The sequence below is a fragment of the Hypomesus transpacificus genome, chromosome 4 (assembly GCF_021917145.1).
Source record: "Hypomesus transpacificus isolate Combined female chromosome 4, fHypTra1, whole genome shotgun sequence".
Lineage (NCBI taxonomy): Eukaryota > Metazoa > Chordata > Actinopteri > Osmeriformes > Osmeridae > Hypomesus > Hypomesus transpacificus.
In genome coordinates this window covers 1,495,039-1,514,230 of record NC_061063.1, presented here as the reverse complement: position 1 = coordinate 1,514,230, position 19,192 = coordinate 1,495,039, and the positions used below count along the sequence as shown (strand labels likewise).

At 47.2% G+C, this 19,192-nt stretch overlaps 1 protein-coding gene across 7 annotated transcripts in view; it reads left to right on the top strand.

Annotated features, from left to right (window-relative positions):
* Nucleotides 1-18,401, top strand: part of col11a2 (collagen, type XI, alpha 2) — a 43,207-nt gene extending 24,806 nt beyond the window's left edge. For 6 of the 7 annotated variants that reach the window (XM_047019188.1, XM_047019191.1, XM_047019189.1 and 3 more), the window contains 55 exons: nt 237-278; nt 558-620; nt 814-888; nt 1,172-1,258; nt 1,720-1,776; nt 1,990-2,043; nt 2,130-2,183; nt 2,444-2,497; nt 2,630-2,683; nt 2,886-2,939; nt 3,155-3,199; nt 3,445-3,498; nt 4,069-4,113; nt 4,424-4,477; nt 4,693-4,737; nt 4,840-4,893; nt 5,108-5,206; nt 5,366-5,410; nt 5,613-5,666; nt 5,801-5,908; nt 6,122-6,175; nt 6,492-6,545; nt 6,789-6,833; nt 7,087-7,140; nt 7,355-7,399; nt 7,515-7,568; nt 7,710-7,763; nt 7,865-7,918; nt 8,137-8,334; nt 8,724-8,777; nt 9,029-9,136; nt 9,291-9,398; nt 9,570-9,623; nt 9,783-9,836; nt 10,045-10,152; nt 10,543-10,596; nt 10,788-10,841; nt 11,135-11,188; nt 11,429-11,482; nt 12,205-12,312; nt 12,399-12,452; nt 12,635-12,688; nt 12,986-13,039; nt 13,168-13,221; nt 13,594-13,701; nt 13,843-13,896; nt 14,030-14,191; nt 14,414-14,467; nt 14,687-14,722; nt 14,893-14,946; nt 15,074-15,359; nt 15,670-15,782; nt 15,952-16,020; nt 16,315-16,551; nt 16,769-18,401. In XM_047019188.1, coding sequence (XP_046875144.1) covers nt 237-278; nt 558-620; nt 814-888; nt 1,172-1,258; nt 1,720-1,776; nt 1,990-2,043; nt 2,130-2,183; nt 2,444-2,497; nt 2,630-2,683; nt 2,886-2,939; nt 3,155-3,199; nt 3,445-3,498; nt 4,069-4,113; nt 4,424-4,477; nt 4,693-4,737; nt 4,840-4,893; nt 5,108-5,206; nt 5,366-5,410; nt 5,613-5,666; nt 5,801-5,908; nt 6,122-6,175; nt 6,492-6,545; nt 6,789-6,833; nt 7,087-7,140; nt 7,355-7,399; nt 7,515-7,568; nt 7,710-7,763; nt 7,865-7,918; nt 8,137-8,334; nt 8,724-8,777; nt 9,029-9,136; nt 9,291-9,398; nt 9,570-9,623; nt 9,783-9,836; nt 10,045-10,152; nt 10,543-10,596; nt 10,788-10,841; nt 11,135-11,188; nt 11,429-11,482; nt 12,205-12,312; nt 12,399-12,452; nt 12,635-12,688; nt 12,986-13,039; nt 13,168-13,221; nt 13,594-13,701; nt 13,843-13,896; nt 14,030-14,191; nt 14,414-14,467; nt 14,687-14,722; nt 14,893-14,946; nt 15,074-15,359; nt 15,670-15,782; nt 15,952-16,020; nt 16,315-16,551; nt 16,769-16,915 — 4,155 coding nt within the window. In that variant the 3' untranslated portion in view covers nt 16,916-18,401. The remainder of the gene's footprint in view (nt 1-236; nt 279-557; nt 621-813; nt 889-1,171; nt 1,259-1,719; nt 1,777-1,989; nt 2,044-2,129; nt 2,184-2,443; nt 2,498-2,629; nt 2,684-2,885; nt 2,940-3,154; nt 3,200-3,444; nt 3,499-4,068; nt 4,114-4,423; nt 4,478-4,692; nt 4,738-4,839; nt 4,894-5,107; nt 5,207-5,365; nt 5,411-5,612; nt 5,667-5,800; nt 5,909-6,121; nt 6,176-6,491; nt 6,546-6,788; nt 6,834-7,086; nt 7,141-7,354; nt 7,400-7,514; nt 7,569-7,709; nt 7,764-7,864; nt 7,919-8,136; nt 8,335-8,723; nt 8,778-9,028; nt 9,137-9,290; nt 9,399-9,569; nt 9,624-9,782; nt 9,837-10,044; nt 10,153-10,542; nt 10,597-10,787; nt 10,842-11,134; nt 11,189-11,428; nt 11,483-12,204; nt 12,313-12,398; nt 12,453-12,634; nt 12,689-12,985; nt 13,040-13,167; nt 13,222-13,593; nt 13,702-13,842; nt 13,897-14,029; nt 14,192-14,413; nt 14,468-14,686; nt 14,723-14,892; nt 14,947-15,073; nt 15,360-15,669; nt 15,783-15,951; nt 16,021-16,314; nt 16,552-16,768) is intronic. The other variant, XM_047019190.1, reaches the window with a different exon arrangement.
* The last annotated feature ends 791 nt before the right edge of the window (nt 18,402-19,192 follow it).

Here is a 19,192-nt window from a genome sequence, read left to right as displayed (position 1 = left end):
TCTCTCTCTTTCAACATCCCTTCATCCATTTCTCTCTCTCTTTCTTTCTCTCTCTCTCTCCGTCTCTCCATTTCTCTCCACTGCTGCCTTGCTTGCTCTGTCTCTCCATCCCTCTTTCCCCTCTCTCTATCTCCATCTCTCTCTTCCTCCCTCCATCCTCTGTCTCTACCTCTCTTCATCCTCTCTTTCTCTACTTCCCTCCATACTCTCCCACCTACCCTCCCTCTCTCTTACAGGGCATGTTGATTGAAGGACCCCCTGGACCAGAGGGACCAGCTGTAAGTTCCCTTCCTCCTCTGTTTGTTCCTGTCAGACGGCGAAAGCAGCCCTGGTTCTAAGTTGCTGGGTTGGATGTACACAGTAGAATGTGATTGGGTTACGATTAGTGTGTCCATACTTCAGTGTGCCTGTACAAATGACAAATGGCAAATAAACGAAATGTAGTATGATACACATGTAGTATGTGTTAGTGTATTTAGGTCTTTCCACATTTGGTATGCACGAGTTGTGGAGGTTTCTATGTAGTGTGTTGATGAGGCTTGCTCTCTGTTCCCCAGGGTCTGTCGGGTCCCTCTGGCCCCTCCGGCCCCCCTGGCTCTGTTGGTGATCCTGGTGAGAGGGTGAGTCACTGTCTTCTCATGTTTGTATGTTCTGGATCTCGTCCCATGTGTTTGTTGTGTCACTTGCTGTCGTTGGTTATTTATGGTGTGTGATTGAATATCTCTCTGACCCTGTCAGGGAGTCCTGGTGAATGAGAAATGTAGACATTACCCTCTCTGACCTCCTTTCTCCCTTCTCTGTCTCCCCATACAGGGTCCTCCTGGCAAGGCAGGAATCCCCGGGGCTGATGGCATCGCCGGACCCCCAGGAACCTCCGTCATGCTGCCTGTGAGTGACCTGACAGTCTCCGGGGGACCACACAGTTGTTTGTCGTTTGCTGTTTATTGTATTGTTGTCTGGTAACATTGGTTCAGTTAAAACCCCACTCCTTTTTGAGTACAACGTATTTTCTGAAAAAAAGTCGTTGGAGAACAATATTTATGCATAAGATCATCATTTGGTGCTCTCTCTCTCTCTCTCTCTCTCTCTCTCTCTCTCTCTCTCTCTCTCTCTCTCCCTCTCCTACTTTCTCCTTCTCCCTCCCCACCCGTCCATCTCTCTGTGTGTGTAGTTCCGGTTCGGCAGCAGTGGAGGAGATAAGGGCCCCATGGTGTCGGCACAGGAAGCTCAGGCCCAAGCCATCCTGTCTCAGGCCAGGGTGAGGCGCCAGAGAGCCAGACACCCCACACACAGCCCCATATGACAGCTGGTCCTACACACAAAATGCGCAGAAACGGACATGTAAAATGATCTAGAGGCCGTGTACTCTGCTTCATCCCCATACTACTGTAGTAAACTGGTCCTAAAAAGTGCATTGACTGATGTAGAAACATCTAGAAACTGTACACACTGCTTCCTTCCCTAGTTGATACTGGTTCTCGTAACTCCATTGCGAGACCAAACTGACATAGATGCCTATGAAACCCTAACTATTCGAGAATGTAGAGAATGCACTTGCAGAGCTGGTCAGAAAAACAGAATTTATAGAGCAGTCTCTACTCCCTCCCATTGTCACAACAACAATTTAAGAATAGAAAAAGCCAATATAGAATGGATCTCTCCATTGTCAATTCAGCTTAACCTCTGACCTCCTGACCTCTACTTCCTCTGATTCTCCAGCTGGCACTGAAGGGACCACCTGGACCGATGGGCTACACTGGTCGCCCAGGACCACTGGTAAGTATCTTTGTCATCATCATCATCATTCCCCTGCAGACAACTAAGTAAACAACTAATGGAATACATATTTCTACAAATAGATCCCTAACAAACTATCAATAAATATATCATAATCCACAGATAACAATAGACAGTATAGCTGTATGTGATATATGATTGAATGATCTAGTTGTCTACATGTTGCTGATGATGTTGTGCTCTGTGTTTCAGGGAACGCCTGGCAGTTCAGGTCTGAAGGGGGAGAGTGGGGATCCTGGACCTCAGGTAAACACTGATTAACCCTCACATGACTGGCACACAGCTCAGTGACGCAGCAGACAGGCATCCATAACGCCCATGTTGTCCTGCAGGGCCCCAGAGGACCCCAGGGGTTAGGTGGACCCCCGGGCAAATCAGGAAGAAGGGTGAGTTCTGAAGGGTTATGCTTGTACTTTTGTATGGATGTACTGATATATATATTTTACAAAGACAGACACACCGACAGACAGACAGACAGACAGATAGATAGATAGATAGATAGATAGATAGATAGATAGATAGATAGATAGATAGATAGATAGATAGATATAATTGGATGGATGGATGGATGGATGGAGAGAGACACACTGACAGACAGACAGATGTGTGTGTGTTAGCATGGTGTTGACTGTGCGTCCTGCTGCAGGGACGTGCCGGAGCGGATGGTGCCAGGGGAATGCCTGGAGAGTCTGGATCCAAGGTAAAACAGTAACCTTTGCATCTTAATCTCTACACACACAAAACAAAGTTGTTTTCAAGGCCTGGCTGACTTATTCTATAGTGTACGTAATCATTGTTTACACTGTTTAATGAGTTTGTGTGTCGTTTTCAGGGAGACCGTGGCTTTGATGGCTTGCCTGGGTTGCCGGGAGACAAAGGTCACAGGGTAAGTTCCATATCAGAGAGAATTCAACATGAAACATCTGGCTGATTCAAACATAACAAACATTACACAACGAAAACCCACATGGGAATGCATTAAGAGTGACTGATAGTCAGGACTGTGCAAGACCACGGAAGTTATGAGTACTGTGTACTGGTGGTCTGTGATGGTAATCCCTATCTCTTCCTGGTATCTTCGTCTCCAGGGTGACTCAGGAGGCTTGGGTCCCCAGGGACCACCTGGAGAGGATGGAGAGAGGGTGAGACGCTCGGAGATACAGATATTTTTTTTATTGATATCTATTGACTGACATGTACAGTAACAGTTATTGATGCCACTTGAACACATGCTAAGTCCTCCGTTTATCCCTCTCTACCTCCCAATCTCTTTTTCTCTCCGTTCACCCCCACCATCTGTTTTTGTCAAACTCTCTCTCTCTCTCTCTCTCCATTGTCTCTGTCCCTGTGTCTCCAGGGAGACGATGGAGAGGTTGGACCCAGAGGGCTCCAAGGTGAACCAGTGAGTGTTTTCGGACGTTACTCTGAATTTACGCCCCCTCATGAACTTGCTTGACTCAAATATATTCCGATTCCGATTGAACCTATAACCCCTACACCCCATCCCCAAAGCTGGTGCGTGTCCTCAAACCAGACTGGCACTGACCCATTGCTGTGCTCTCTCTCTCCATCTCTCTCTCTCTCTCTCTCTCTCTCTCTCTCTCTCTCTCTCTCTCTCTCTCTCTCTCTCTCTTGCCTCTATCTTAGGGCCCTCGTGGTTTGCTCGGGCCTAAAGGTCCCAATGGTATCCCTGGACCTCCTGTGAGTATCTAGACTGGTTCATTCCAAACAGAAACACTCACCCATCCTGGGCACACTCCAGCGGACCCAGTTCACCACACAGTCAACAGTCACACACACTCATATTCACTTTATAAGTCTCTCCGCCATGTCCAGGCCTCAAACACATACAGAGTGTAATTCATAAACGCCACACTTCCAGCCCCCGCACATCCCAACCCTGACCCCACACTGACCACTCAGAGCTTCTACAACCCTAGTGCTGCTGTTCAACCATCTAGAACAGGGTCAGTTTGTACCAGAATAACAATTTAAACCTGGTGCTTCCCCCTTGAAACAATGGGCCACAGCATCACCATGCTGAAATATGCCAGTTTAATCCCAAAAATACCACCCCATGGTCACACATAGTATATAACACCTCTTTACTGCCTGGTTGTATGTTTTTCTATAAAAATCCTTCTTTAACCACACAACATCTCCTAAAATACTTGTAGAGCCCACAAAACAACAGCCAGAGAGCTGCACTCTGCATGGCCCCTGCTGTTGTTATTCAATTACTTCTGCATCATTTCTATTTACTTCTTTCAGGGTGTGCGTGGAAACGATGGGCCCCATGGTCCTAAAGGAAACCTGGTTAGTAGCAATTTCAGCAAAATCTTCTGTTTTGTGGTCCCTTTGACTGATGGTTTCGAAAGTTAAATGCTTCGCAACACAGATGGCCAATAATTATGACCTTATCTTTTCCTTTATCTTTTTTTTCTACTTTCCCTCGCATCCCTCTTTCTATCTCCTCTGCCTCTCTTCTCTTTCCCTTCTCTCTCTCCTTGACTTCCACTGTCATTATTCCCTCTCCTTTCCCTCCACACCCCCCCTCTCTCCTCTCTCTCTCTTTTCATCCCTCTCTCTTTTCTTCCATTTTCCTCCACCTCTCCTCCTCTCTCAGGGACCCCAAGGAGAGCCAGGCCCCCCTGGCCAGCAGGGAACCTCAGGAACTCAGGTGACACACACACACACACAAGGAAACATACTCTCAAAACACACACACCAGGAGACACACTCTCACAATTAATAGATTCTACCATATCTGATGTCTAGTATATCCTAACATATCTGATGTCCGGTATATCATACCAAATTTGATGTGTGGTATATTCTACCATATCTGGTATCTGGTATGTCCTACATGTCTGCCATCTTGTGTGTGTTCCTCAGGGCATGCCCGGACCCCAGGGAGCGCACGGCCCTCCAGGAGAGAAGGTGATTATGACTCGTGGGTGTGGGGATGTGGAGGGCATGGTTCTGACGCCTGTAGAGATGTGAGCTCATGCTTGGTGTGTGTTGTGTGTTTCTCCTCTGCAGGGGCCCACAGGGAAGCCTGGTCTGCCAGGGATGCCCGGTGCTGATGGACCCCCTGTAAGCACTGTCTGACCCCTGACTCCTCCTGAACCCTGACCTCTGACCTCTGGCTCCTGTTGTGACTTTATTCTTTACATTGCCAGTGTACTGCTTGAATTGACCGTGTATCTATCTCTTTCCTTTTCTCTCTTTCTCTCTCCCTCCACCTCTCTCTCTCCCTGTCTCTGTCCCTCTCGCTCTCTCCCTCTCTCTGTCTCTCTCTCTTTATCAGGGTCATCCAGGAAAAGAGGGACCACCTGGGACCAAGGGTAACCAGGGGCCCAACGGCCCCCAGGGAACTATTGGCTATCCTGGCCCTCGTGGAGTCAAGGTGGGTCCAATGTCTCAAACCCAAATCTTCCCCTGTCCTGTAGCAGTGTCTGAACTGGACCATATTATTGGTTGACGACGGCTCAAAGTAGTTGATGTTATTTTGTTGATTGCTGTTGATTGGCTTCCAATTGGCTTCTGATTGGCTCCTTGTCTACAGGGAACTCAAGGTATCCGTGGTCTGAAGGGACACAAGGGAGAGAAGGTGAGTGACGTCAGAACAAATGGCCTTGTCTCGTTTGTTGCATTGTTGCCATGGTAATGTTATGGTAATGATTGTCATGAATTGCTCCTGGACCACCTGTATGTGTCGTTTATCACCACTAGGGGGCATACATAAGATGGGCTACAAATAGGGTTTCAGGAGCTGGAAGCATAAACAACAAATGTTTTCTTCTTTTTTTAAGGGAGAAGATGGCTTCCCTGGAATCAAGGGTGATTTTGGATCCAAGGGAGAGAGGGTAAGATATGGAGACCAGTGTTTTTGCAGCGATCCAATCACAGTTACGTAAAACCCCAATGGTTTTTAATATGTGTAATTGAGTAATGAGTAATGTCTGTGTGTGTGTGTGTGTGTGTGTGTGTTTGCTGACAGGGAGAGGGTGGCGTGCCTGGCCCCAGAGGAGAGGACGGTCCTGAGGGGCCAAAGGGTAGAGTTGGCCCCCCTGGTGAACTGGGGCCCCTGGGCCTGGTGGGAGAGAAGGTAAGACTTAGGTCTATTCTGCTATGATCTTCATTTTAATGAAGTTCACTGACGTTTAATAACTGGGTAATTCTTTGAATCCAATTAAATATATGGTTGGTTGGTTGATTGGTAAGCTGATTGGTTGTTTGATTAGTTGTTATTTTAGGGGTTATTTTATTGTTATTTTATTGGTTGGTATGTTTATTGATTGATTGATTTATCTGATTCCAGGGAAAACTTGGTGTTCCTGGACTTCCTGGTTACCCTGGTAGACTGGGACCTAAGGTAACATAGACAATATACATAAACACACACTTGATGTTAACCATTCGCAGTTACCATGGCATCAAAACTGACAATTATGATAATGACTATAGACAGTACAATATACACAGTATAATGTTCTTCCTGGACAGATAATGTATTGAGTGGATTGGTGACTGACTATATACTCTCTTGACTGTATGCATCGACTGTACCCATAATAAATCAAGTGTATTTATTTGCACTACATATACAATTCATATATTGTATTTTGTTTATTATTATATTGAATTCCCATATATTGTATATATATTGTAAGTGTGTGTTATCTCTCTAGGGATCCCTCGGTTTCCCAGGATTCCCTGGTTCCAACGGCGAGAAGGGAGCGAGGGTAAGACCGCTGCTCCAAACAATAACAAAGTCCATCCTCACCTTTCAAAACAAGATCCTCGATCAAAACATCCAAACTGTCAAGTCTAAAAAACAAGAAATCTTCCACCTAACTGAGCACATCCCTTCAGAAAGTAAAGGGAGTCTGTAACCATGGTCTGTTAGAGACAATCCAGGAGATCCCTCTGCCAGAACAGACGGACAATGAGGACGTCTGTGTCTCACTGGGGTTTTGTCTCCTCAGGGTCTGATTGGAAAGTCTGGACCGCGAGGACAAAGAGGACCCACGGTAAAGATCGACTTCATCCGTTCCATCATCCACATCCCACTGTCAGACATGTTGACTTATGATGATGGTCAAATGAGACACCAAAACACATCACCGCTAATCCACACTGTGTTGACGTTTGTGTGATCCGCTGTACTCGCTGAGACTTCAGTCACTTCATTTCCTCCTGTAGTGGATCATGGACTTCATATAGATACCCTTATTGTGGATAGATAGAGGGGAGTGTTCACTGAGTGTGGTCTCTCTCCAACAGGGCCCCAGGGGCCAGAGAGGGCCCAGAGGATCGACGGGAAAATCAGGAGCCAAGGTAACCTCATCACGTCAACTTACTGAATCATCTGTCACACATAAATATGACGATCGTGGAATAGGAGGAGTTTACATTTAGTTTATTGTTTCTGAAAAATGTCACTGGATGTAGAATTTGAAAGAGATCATATTATTGATCCATTTATGTAAGTGTGATGGTCTTTGGCCTCTAAATTGATCATTTACATATTTTTGTTTGTTTCTTTGTTTAGGGAACATCAGGAAGTGACGGCCCCTCAGGTCCACCAGGCGAGAGGGTAGGTTGTTTACTTGTGGTTTACTTGTGCTTTACTTATTGTATACGTGTTGTTTGTTGATCTTGTGTTTATTCCCTGTGTCTGACCCCTGACCTCTGATGGTTCTGTGTTTCAGGGACTCCCCGGACCTCAAGGTGCCAACGGTTTCCCCGGACCAAAGGGACCTCCAGTAAGAATCACTGCAAAGAATCAGTCATTCAGTCTTGATTTTATTTGCTGGATTTTTTCTAACCTTTATCTCTCTCTCCCACTCTCTTTCTCACATTCTCTCTACCTTTATCTTCTTTTACCTCTCTCTCTCTCTCTCCAGGGCCCCCCAGGAAAGGATGGACTGCCTGGACACCCCGGCCAGAGAGGAGAAGTTGTACGTCTGTTTTCCTCCATGTCTGAACCCCTTAACCTACCAAGTACCAATGATCCTAATGTACAGTACCTCACTAAGACTCCCTGTGGCCTCCTCTGCAGGGTTTCCAAGGCAAGACTGGACCACCAGGTCCTCCTGGAGTGGTGGGACCCCAGGTGAGATACCTAGATACCTGGGTGACATGTCCGCCACCGTACGGTTCAGATGGAGGGTGTAGGTTGGACCTCTGGTGTCAACCTGGTCTCTCCTTCATCTGTTTTTTCTGTCATCTCTGTTTCTCATCTCTCTCTCATCTCTTTCTTCTTTTTCTCTCATCTCTCTCATTACTGTTCTTTCACCTTTCTCTTGTCTCTTCATCATCTCTGTCCTCCAGGGTCCCTCAGGTGAGACAGGGCCCCTGGGCGAGCGCGGCCACCCCGGGCCCCCAGGCCCCCCAGGAGAGCAGGGTCTGTCTGGAGCCTCAGGGAAGGAGGGCACCAAGGGAGACCCTGGTCCCCCCGGAGGCCCTGGAAAGGACGGCCCCCCAGGCCTGAGAGGCTTCCCTGGAGAGAGAGGACTGCCTGGCACCCCGGTGAGCAGCACAGGAGGCACTCTGGGCTGGCCTCCATTTCACGGGGGGTGATTCCTTCTCTGGGAAGCTGAAGGGAGGGTCAATAGCCTAAAAAAGAGACTAAAAAAGTCCTCAGAATTCGATTAGACATCCATTGTTATTGCAGTAACACCCTGACACCTATGGGTGCGATGTACTGTTGACTTATGCATGGCTATTCCATGTGTATGAAGCATTATATTGGTATTAACATTTTCTTACTTCCTATGGGTGTCATTTGTATGCAGTGCTATAGCTCCTGTATGTATGTTCACAGAGAGGGTAAGGGTTATTGATCCTATGCACTGAAGGGTTTTGTATGCCTATGTCATTCGTATGCAGTGTTATATCTCTTGTATGTCTGTTCACAGGGAGGCGGAGGACTGAAAGGAAGTGAAGGCCCTGCAGGGCCTCCTGGGCCAGCTGTAAGTCTCAGACACTGTTGACATTGATTTACTAAAGTTACATTATTTACAAACATCAGATCAGTATGTCAAAATCGAGTTCAACCCTCACCTCAAAAGCAAGATCTTGCCTACCATTAAAACATGAAAATGTAACCAGTCAACTCAATTCTGAAACCAGTTTTAGTGACCATACCAAGCAGATCGACTCTTGGGAAGATCCCATGTTCTTGTCAGTAACCTGCCCCCCCCCCCCCCACCTTCCTGAACAGGGATCCCCAGGGGAGAGAGGCCAGGCTGGCACAGCCGGCCCTGTGGGCCCCCCAGGAAGACCAGGCCCTCAGGGGCCCCCTGGGAACGCTGGCGAGAAGGGAGTACCCGTGAGTACTGCTGCTTCATCAGCATGTTGTTAGGATGCAGTGAGGGTCTTTCCCCTGTTTTCATACTTTACTCTTCACTCTCTTCTTTCTCTACCTCCTCTGTTCATCTCCTCTCTCTCTTTTTCTCTCTCTCTCTCCTCCTCCCCTCCCCCAGGGAGAGAAAGGGCCGATTGGGCCAGCAGGTCGTGATGGGGTCCAAGGCCCAGTGGGTCTGCCTGGTCCTGCTGGATCTCCAGGGGTTCCCGGAGAGGACGGAGACAAGGTCAGTAACCACCACCTATCCATCCATCATCATGAATCCATCCATCCATTCATTCATCCATCCCTCCATCTTTCCATCCATCCATCCATCTCTCCATCCATCCAGAGTTTGCCCATGGCTGTGTCTGCTGTGGTGTGTGTTGTGACCATGGTCGTGTGTTGTTGTTTGCAGGGAGAGGTTGGAGAGCACGGCCAGAAGGGAGGAAAGGGTGACAAGGGAGAGCACGTGAGTGACATCACAGCATAACTACCAATAACACAGCTGGAATCACAGCCTTCTAATCAGTCTCTAGTTCCCCCTGCATCTGAAGTATCACAATACTTTTGACCTGATTGGAAGGTTGACAGTTGATCTTTGTTTGTTTGTTTGCTTGTTTGTTGACAGGGACCTCCTGGTCCTCCAGGGCCTATGGGTCCATTGGGTCAGCCTGGTGCCGCTGTAAGTTAACAATCCCTGAAGAATTACCCATATTATTGATATCTGATACTGATTGTCATTACTGACACCAGACTGTATTGTACAACTTTAGTGGCGCCAATTGGAAATCTCTATCTCTATTCTAAAACATTCCCTTCTAGTTTTTTGGGATGTTGCTTTACATTTGATTTTGTCTTTTACCTCATCCCTCATCTTTGCTGGCCTCCAGGGAGCTGATGGTGAGACAGGAGCCAGGGGACAGCAGGGGCCGTTCGGGGCCAAGGGAGATGAAGGAACGAGAGGATTCCCTGGGGCCCCCGGTCCTATCGGACTGCAGGTAGGACAGACTGACCCCTATAGACTGACCCCTATAGGCCTTAATAGACTAACCCTTATAGGTTGGCCCCTAAAGACTGAAGGCCTTTACACTGCCACCCATTGACTAAGCCCTATAGACTGACCACTACGGACCGGCCCCTGTAGACTGACCCCTGCTGGCTGAACCCTACAGACTGAGGTCTATAGACTGCTACCTTTACACTGACCCTACAGATTGAGCCCCAAACGAGTGTGTAAATTCCTCACACTTGATTCTGGACAGTTCCTGCGATTACGGCAAACCATTCCAAGATGGCTGATATGATTTACACACACTTCCTCCAGGAGCAGGTCTATAGCATCATGTGGCAGGTCCACAGCTGGTCTAACCCAGAGTGTGTGTCTGTAGGGACTGCCTGGACCCTCAGGAGAGAAGGGAGAGACAGGAGACGTGGGACCCATGGTGAGTGCTCCACACCAAAATACAGTATATCACATCTGTAGACAGCATACTATGTTTATTTATATTGACACCTGTATCTCTATGGAAAAGCCATACTGTGATGAGAAGTGAATTGAAAGTGTTTTCACTGAAAGGATGTGATATGTTATGTTATATGAAAACCTAACCATACTGTGTGTGTGTGTTTCCAGGGTCCTCCCGGGCCCCCTGGACCCCGTGGCCCTGCTGGCCCCAGCGGTGCCGATGTGAGTACTGATCTGACCAGGGACCTCCTGTTATCCACTTCCTGTTATCTATTTCCTGTCCACACACCTATTCATCCACACACTTAGAGCATCAGTAAAACAGTAAAAGGGTTTTGAAATTATAGTAGGAAAAGTTAATAATAACATATCTTTGACTATCGTATCGGTTATATAGGTATCGGTATATTGGTGGTGGTAATGGTGATTGATGTATAATCTATTTCCGTCATATTGATTATGTTGGTGGTAAGATAGTGATTTATATCTTTTTGATATTGTTTTATCTCACTCAGGGTCCTCAAGGCCCTCCTGGTGGTCTTGGTAACCCTGGTAACCTCGGAGAGAAGGTATGGAAGATTCACATATCGATTGGTCATTATCAGATTGAATGATGAAGTGTATATTTCTATGCACTCTTAAAATGTATTTAAGATGTTTTGAACTGTTAGTAGGTATTGTTACATCTTAGCATGTTATTACCATGTTTTTAGCGTGATGTCATTCTGTTGTTAGCATTCTGTTAGCATGTTGTTAGCGTTCTGTTAGCATGTTGCTAGCATTAAGAGCTGAACTGTTTGTGTCCACAGGGAGAGCCTGGTGAGGGTGGACCCCCTGGAATCGGAGGAGAGCCAGGAAAGAAGGTTAGACCCTCAAAATGTTCTGACTAACTCCCACCTCATATCCTCTTTTCAGACCTCCTGATTCAGTAACTTACATTTACATTACATTTACATTTATTCATTTAGTAGACGCTTTTATCCAAAGCGACTTCCAAGAGAGAGCTTTACAAAGTGCATAGGTCACTGATAATAACAACAAGATAGCCCCAAAGCATTGCGGGTAGCCAAAACAAGAAGCACACATTGTGAACAACCAAAAGATAAGTGCCAAAGGGAAGAACCATAAGAGCATGTAGTTACGCAAGTTACAATTAAACAACATGAATCTCTAAGTGCAAGTGTACCTGTACAAAAAGCAAGCAACAGTAAAATAAAAATAAGATTAACTAAAATAGAATATGCCACAGCGAATACAACAGTTTAAATCAGTTACCACTAACCAAAAAGAGCAGCAAGTCTCTAAGCAAGAGTCATTGTGATCCTTGAGGAAACTAGCATTGGGTTCAGCAAACCATTCCTAAGTACCGTTGTACTCCCTTAACTTGTCTCGATGGTGTTGATCAGGCTCTTTGTACTTCACAATAGCACAGTCATTACATGTTCTTGCCTGAGTGACTGACAGAGCTATTGTCCAATAACACAGTCCCTAGTTTGGGTCTACGGATATCATTGTGGGTTGTGGTTTTTCTGCATTACGATGCATCGTTTCCTGAGTGATTGACAGGCATGTGGTCCAATGGCAGGGCCCTCGCGGAGAGCGCGGTGACAAGGGAGAGTCGGGACAGCCAGGCACTGCTGGACCAGCAGGTGGAAGAGGACCTACAGGAGATGATGGACCTAAAGGAAATCCTGTACGTCTTGCACACACACACACAACATTCACACACAACACACAGATTTATTGTACTGTAGCTCTACATTGTTTTCTTTTCCTCAGGGCCCTGTTGGTTTCCCTGGCGATCCTGGTCCCCCTGGTGAACTGGGCCCCAGAGTGAGTATCATCAGTATAATGCTGCTGCTGTGTCAATCACTTTGTGTGAATCCCCCTTTCTTCTGTATGTCACTTCCTGTCTCATATGAGTAACTTCCTGTCTCGTGTGAGTTACTTCCTGTGTTGTATGATTGACTTCCTGTCTTGTATATGTTACAACACTGTTACTTTCTTCTTCTCAGGGTCAAGATGGAGCGAAGGGAGAGAGAGGAGAGGACGGTGAACAAGGACAAGCTGTGAGTACCCCAAACCTGTTAACTAACCTATTGTTGTTACATGAAGACCTTAAGCATGTTCTCAGAGTTGTTCCTCAAAGTAAGACCGTACCCAGATTGTCCAAGGTGTTCTTCTATGAAGACCTTAATCATGTTGTCATAGTAGTTCCTCAAAGTAAGACTGTAAGCATGTTCTCATAGTAGTTCCTCAAAGTAAGACTGTAAGCATGTTCTCATAGTTGTTCCGCAAAGGAAGACCTTAACCATGTTCTCCAAGTTGTTCCTCTATGAAGACTCTAACCATGTTCTCTCCCACAGGGCTCTCCTGGACCTACTGGTGAGAACGGACCACCCGGCCCTCCTGGAAAGAGGGTAAGACCTCAGCCCTCACCTCGCTGACACACATGGTCACTCCTACATGAGTGGAGGACAGGGACCCTGCAATACTATAATGACTACCTGGGAATGACTTACCTTATCTCTTGTTTGTCTGTCACTAGGGTCTGGCTGGAACGAGAGGACCAGAGGGACGGCAGGGAGAGAAGGGAACCAAGGTAGGAGGTCCCACTGATGATGTTATCCCCTGAACCACACTGAGCCACAATATGATCGATTAGTCAATTGATGTTATTGATGTACGTTGATATAAGAAATGTAGCTTTGGTCGCCAAGATCTAGCAGATGCTGTTAGACCTCATGGACATCCTTATCTGATAGGGCCAATCCTCATCACTAGAGCTCTGTTACATCTGACTATTTTCTCTCTCTCTCTCCCTCCCTCTCTCTCTCTCTCTCTCTTTGTCTTTCTTTCTTTTTCTCATTTTCTTCCTTTCTTTTTTTCTCTGTCTTTCTCTCCCTCACACACATTCTTTATTTCTCCCTCTCTTCCCCCCCCCCCATCTGTCTTTCTATCTCTCCTTCCCCAGGGAGACCCAGGTGCCGTTGGCCCCGCAGGGAAGACAGGACCAGTCGGACCCCAGGGTCAGCCAGGCAAACCAGGAACTGAGGGTCTGAGAGGCCTTCCTGGATCAGTGGTGAGAGAGAGGGCCTGAGCCCTGACCCTTGACCCCTGAGCCACCACTAGCTAAACCCCCTACACTTGTATACCCTCTCACACCCATGTAAATTCCTATTACCACTGATGTTTCTCACCTATGATTCATCATCTCTTCCAGGGTGAGCAAGGATCTCCGGGTCCTTCAGGACAGAAGGGACCTCCAGGACCCCTGGTGAGATCAACTCTGCTATTCTAGATTGTTCTTTTCTCCATATACCTGCAACATTGTACCAGCCAAATTTGTGATTCCTGAATCCCTGTGTTGGTTATGTTGAGAGCTATAACAGTACGCTCCTCTCCTCTAGGGTCCCCCCGGTCTACCAGGGCTTCGTGGAGATGGCGGCTCCAAGGGAGAGAAGGGTCACTCCGGTCTCATCGGGCTGATCGGGCCCCCGGGAGAGCAGGGAGAGAAGGGAGACCGGGGCCTGCCAGGGCCTCAGGGAACCTTTGGATCCAAGGGAGAAACTGTGAGTCACACCTGGACACCTGCCTCTGGACCTGTCTCTTAAACAGCATCTATGGACATTTGTATATTTCAGGGTTGTTGGCCTCGAAGTCTAACCTAACCTAATTAATGCTGTGTTTTGGGTGGTGTTTCTAAGCTGTGGTGGTGTGTTTCAGGTTGGTGTTTCTAACCTGTGATGGTGTGTTTCAGGTTGGTGTTTCTAACCTGTGATGGTGTGTTTCAGGGTATGCCTGGTGGAACTGGTCCTCTGGGACCTGCTGGTCCTGCTGGTTTGCCTGTGAGTAACTCCACCACCACCACCACGACCATATCCTCCTCCCTCATCCCTTCCTCATCCCCCAGTACCAGCCTTGTCAACCTTAGAGATGGCGTTCTATTTGATTTATGAGTGTACTGAAGAATAGATCAGCTATTATTTTACACTACCTGTGTGGGTGTATTGCAGTTCCTTGCTTGATGTTGACCATCACAGTAACACAACTTCTCTTCTCAACAGGGACCTCAAGGTATCAAAGGAGCCAAGGGTGCAAGCGTGAGTAAACAGCTGTTTCTGCTCTCAGAGTGTAGCTGCCTCATAAAGAGAAGGGCCCACCGTAAACGACTTTTCCCACCATTACCACGTACTCCATGGTGTAGTGACAAGACTTGAGATCCTGCATCACTAAAGGTCATTCTGAAGTGTGTCCTCTGCTTGTGTTCCAGGGTGGTGCTGGTCCCAAGGGAGAGAAGGGAGTCCAGGGACCTCCTGGAGCTCCAGTGAGTACCCCTCCTCTCCTCCTCCAGTTGCAAAACTGACAGAAGCAGATCCTGTCACCACAGTCATCATACCTGACACCACAGAGTTCGTCACAACCTCTAAACCCCTCCACCCCTCCCTTTTCAGGGCCCCCCAGGCGACGTCATCCAGCCACTCCCCATCCAGATCCCCAAGAAGTCCAAGCGTTCCATCGATGCCTCCAAGATGCTCGCCGAGTCCGATGCCGAGGCCGGCGCGGCCGACGCCACGGGCAAAGACTTCCTGACGGGCACGGAGGGCATGGAGGAGATCTACGGCTCGCTCAACTCCCTCCGACAGGAGATCGAGACCATGAGGTTCCCCCTGGGCACCCAGGAGAGCCCCGCTCGCACCTGCCAGGACCTCAGACTCAGTCAGCCAGACAAGCCAGATGGTAGGATGGGAGGGAGGGAGGGGAGGGGAAGGGAAGATGGAGGGAGGGAAGGAAAGGGGAAGAAAGAGGGAGGGAATATGGAGGGAGGGAGGGGGGGGGAGATGGTGGCTGGTTGGTTGAGAGGGTGTAGTTTTAGGGAGGGCAAGATGGAGGGAAGGACGGTTGGATGAAGGAAACATGTAGGATTGGCCGAGAAATTGTAGAAAGGAGGGATGGAGGGAAGGGAGGGAGGATGGAGGGAGTGAAGGAATGAGACAGGGATGGAGGGGAGGACCGGCACCTGAGTATGTCTCTCTGGCTCCCCCTACAGGAGAGTACTGGATCGACCCCAACCAGGGCTGCTCCCGAGACTCCTTCAAGGTCTTCTGTAACTTCACCGCAGGAGGGGAGACTTGCCTGTACCCCAGCAAGAACGTTGACACAGTAAGAACCAACTCCAGTCTCAATCATTCTTGAAATCTTGAAAAATTTAAGCTCTCACATAGATTTTATAGCTTTATTTTAATAGAATAATTCAAAAATATGTGAATTATGGGTTTTGATCAACATGAAATGCAGTGTTGAGCTATACATGTGACCCTGTGTTTGGCAGGTGAAGATGAATTCGTGGATCAAGGAGACTCCAGGCTCCTGGTACAGTCAGTTTGCAACAGGCAGCAAGGTCAGTACATGGGGTTCACAACATGGAAGCTTTCTCTGGACATTCTTTTTCACTAACCATGGAACATTCATCAATTCCTCATATTCTCTTCTTCTCTCCTCTTCCTCTCCTTCTTTTCTCTCCACACCTACCTCTACCTTTTCTCTCATTTCTTTTTTCTCCCTCTCCTCCGCCAATCCCCTCTCCTTTCCTCTTGTCCTCCTCTATTCTTCTCCTTTCCTCTCCCTCTCTTCCTCCTCTCGTCGTCTTCTTCTCCGGGTCTCTCTAACCTCCTCCCTCCCCCCCCCCCCCCAGCTCTCCTACGTGGACTCCAACGGTGAGCCCGTCGGCGTGGTGCAGCTCGGTTTCCTACGCCTGCTGAGCGTCCAGGCCCGCCAGAACCTCACCTACCACTGCCAGCGCTCCGCGGCCTGGGCCGACGGCACCGCCAAGAACAACCACAAGAGGGCGCTCCACCTCCAGGGCGCCAACGAGGAGGATCTCAGCTACGAGACCAGCCCCTACATCAAGGCTCTCGTGGACGGATGCTCTGTGAGTACCTTGGTGGGAAGCTCAAAATAGACAGACAGATAGACAAGCGGGCGACAAATACAGCTTTAGTTAGCTCAGATCTTAAGTTAGTAGGTCTGTGCGAAGCACAAACATCAGTGGTAATCACTGAATTTAGTCTGTAGACCTGAAGCTTATGATCTATAATCGTTTAATCCGCCTGTGTCTCAAGACTCCGTTTGTGTCTCCGTGTCTCCAGTATCGTAAAGGGCTCGACAGGACAGTTCTGGAGGTGAACACACCACAGGTGGAGCAACTCCCCTTACTGGACGTCAAGATCACAGACTTTGGGGAGAGCAACCAGAAGTTTGGCTTTGAAGTGGGACCTGTGTGTTTCCAGGGCTAAAACTAAAACCGAAAGAGACACACAGACACATTAGAAATATACACATACACTGACATTGACTCGGACATTCACAGTCTGACACATACACACACACACACACACATGCACACTCATGCACTTAAAGACACACATAGAGAATACATGGCCGATAATATGTAAATTAAATTGATGACTTCACACTCACACACATACACAAACACACACACACAGATGCTGTTGTGAGATCGACATGCACTCACTCAAGTACATGCCCAGGGAACAGAACACCTCCCAACAGAGTGACGGACGTGAAGAGGAGAAGAAGAGCCAATTAGAACACAAACACAAACTCTCGCGACCAAGGAGAACCGCAAAAGATCGACTGTGAGACAACGGAGCTCGAGTTCGGAACCTCGAGCAGAATAAAACTGTGTTCTTCTACAGCGTTAAGACGGCCTTAGGTGCCGACAAACTACCGCCCCCTGCCCCCACCCCCTCTCAAGCCCCCGCCACCCCCCCCTGCTCCTCCCCGCTGTCTCTTGCTCTCTCTCCACTCGTCTCACCCATTCTACCTCCTCTGTCTGCCCTCACCCAGCCCCCGCACCCTTCCCACCTGTACATGTCCCTAGTCAAGCCCCTTCCTGTGCCTCACTTCCTGTCGTAAGGTAACTTAGAGATGACCTGGCTCTCCACCTCGTCCAGGTGTATATGGGTAACTACCGCGTTTCCGTGGCGACCGTGAAGCTCGTAGGATTTCATGTCGGGGTTTTATAAAGGTATACATTTCAGTGTTTTTTTGACTTTGAGTACTGTCACAATAAAGTCCTAACAGCAATGTACATGGTCTCTGAACTGAATAAGGTTGCATGCAAACAGACCCATAACGCTGTCTCCTCTCCTCCAAGTATCAATGAATCAAAGCCATTAACCTTGTAAATTGTATTGAACTTGATGTATTGTACGTGTATTTTATAACTGTTACAAAACTGTCTTAAACAGAAACAGGAAGTATAGTAGAAAGATCAGCTCTGATTGGCCACAACAATAATGCCATGGAAACCAGTCCAGTATTTAAATATTTTTTTGTTTTAACCTTTTTTCAAGCACGGAAAACAATCATCAGGTGGTTAAATATGTATGACTTTCATAGTTGCCGCAAAACTAAAACTAAAAGATTATCTTCAGCCAATAAATGCAGGCTTTCAAAAGGAGCTACTTATACTGAAACTTGGTGTTATTACTACAGAGAAATTGTTTCCTTTAGTCTTTTTCACAATCACATACTGATGTTGTGGCCACGTTCCCATACTGGAAATGTGCGTTACAATCCATTTGTACAGAGATGGTGATATTCTAATGTATTTATTAAAAAAACAAGGTGCTATATAAGGAAAACCAAAAACAACCAAATACTCCAGTCGAATGTGGTATTTCATTTTTTATTTATTTCCTGTAGTTATCACATTGACGGTCATGAGAACGATTAAATGCGTATTAAAACCAAAAACACTCTGAGCTGAGTTATCTGTACACACCTCATTGGGCTATACAAGTTACAGGCTAGGTAATGAAACCCATTTTCTGTGACAACAACCAAAGAACTTGTGGCCATATTTCGTTGTAACCCTTCAGAGATCATCAACTGTACTGTTCTGTTGCGTTTGCTTCCGTTATGATTAAATGGTGACTCGTCATGATCTTTCATATCTCTTTGTCACTGTCGGACAGGGCTTGGCTGGGACGCACTAGCCTGGGGTAAGCTGGGCTGGGGCTTGGTTTGAACACGCTTTGGGTAAGCTAAGCTATAAGTAAGGCTGGCCTGGTCTGGGTTAGGGTTCAAAAGAATCAATGGCTCCAGGTATAGTTTATTCATCGTGGTTCTGGGCTGGGGGATTTGAGGGCTTGAGAAGGTTCAGAGTTTAGTGAACAGTGGGCTCTCCAACACCTGGTTCTTCCAGTAGAGAGAGGAGATGAAAGCTAGCAGGAGACAGCTAGCTTGAGGGGAAGCTAGTTTATCAACCACAAAGGGAAACAGATGACGAACATATTGTTTAGAAGTCCAATGTGGCTATGGGCTAATATAATTATGGGTTATGTGGTGTAATTGTTTTTACTGTTTGTCTTTTTATATAGCAGAAAAGGGGGGTAACCTAAAACAAAAAGCAGAGGTTGAATTATTTTAATAAAAGTCTGTCTTTGTCATTCTCTGAAGACAGTCACATTGACTTAAGGGTTTGTTGAAGACAAACAGATGTTTCAACTAAATAATGGTGCTGAAAAGAGAAAAAGTATTATTTT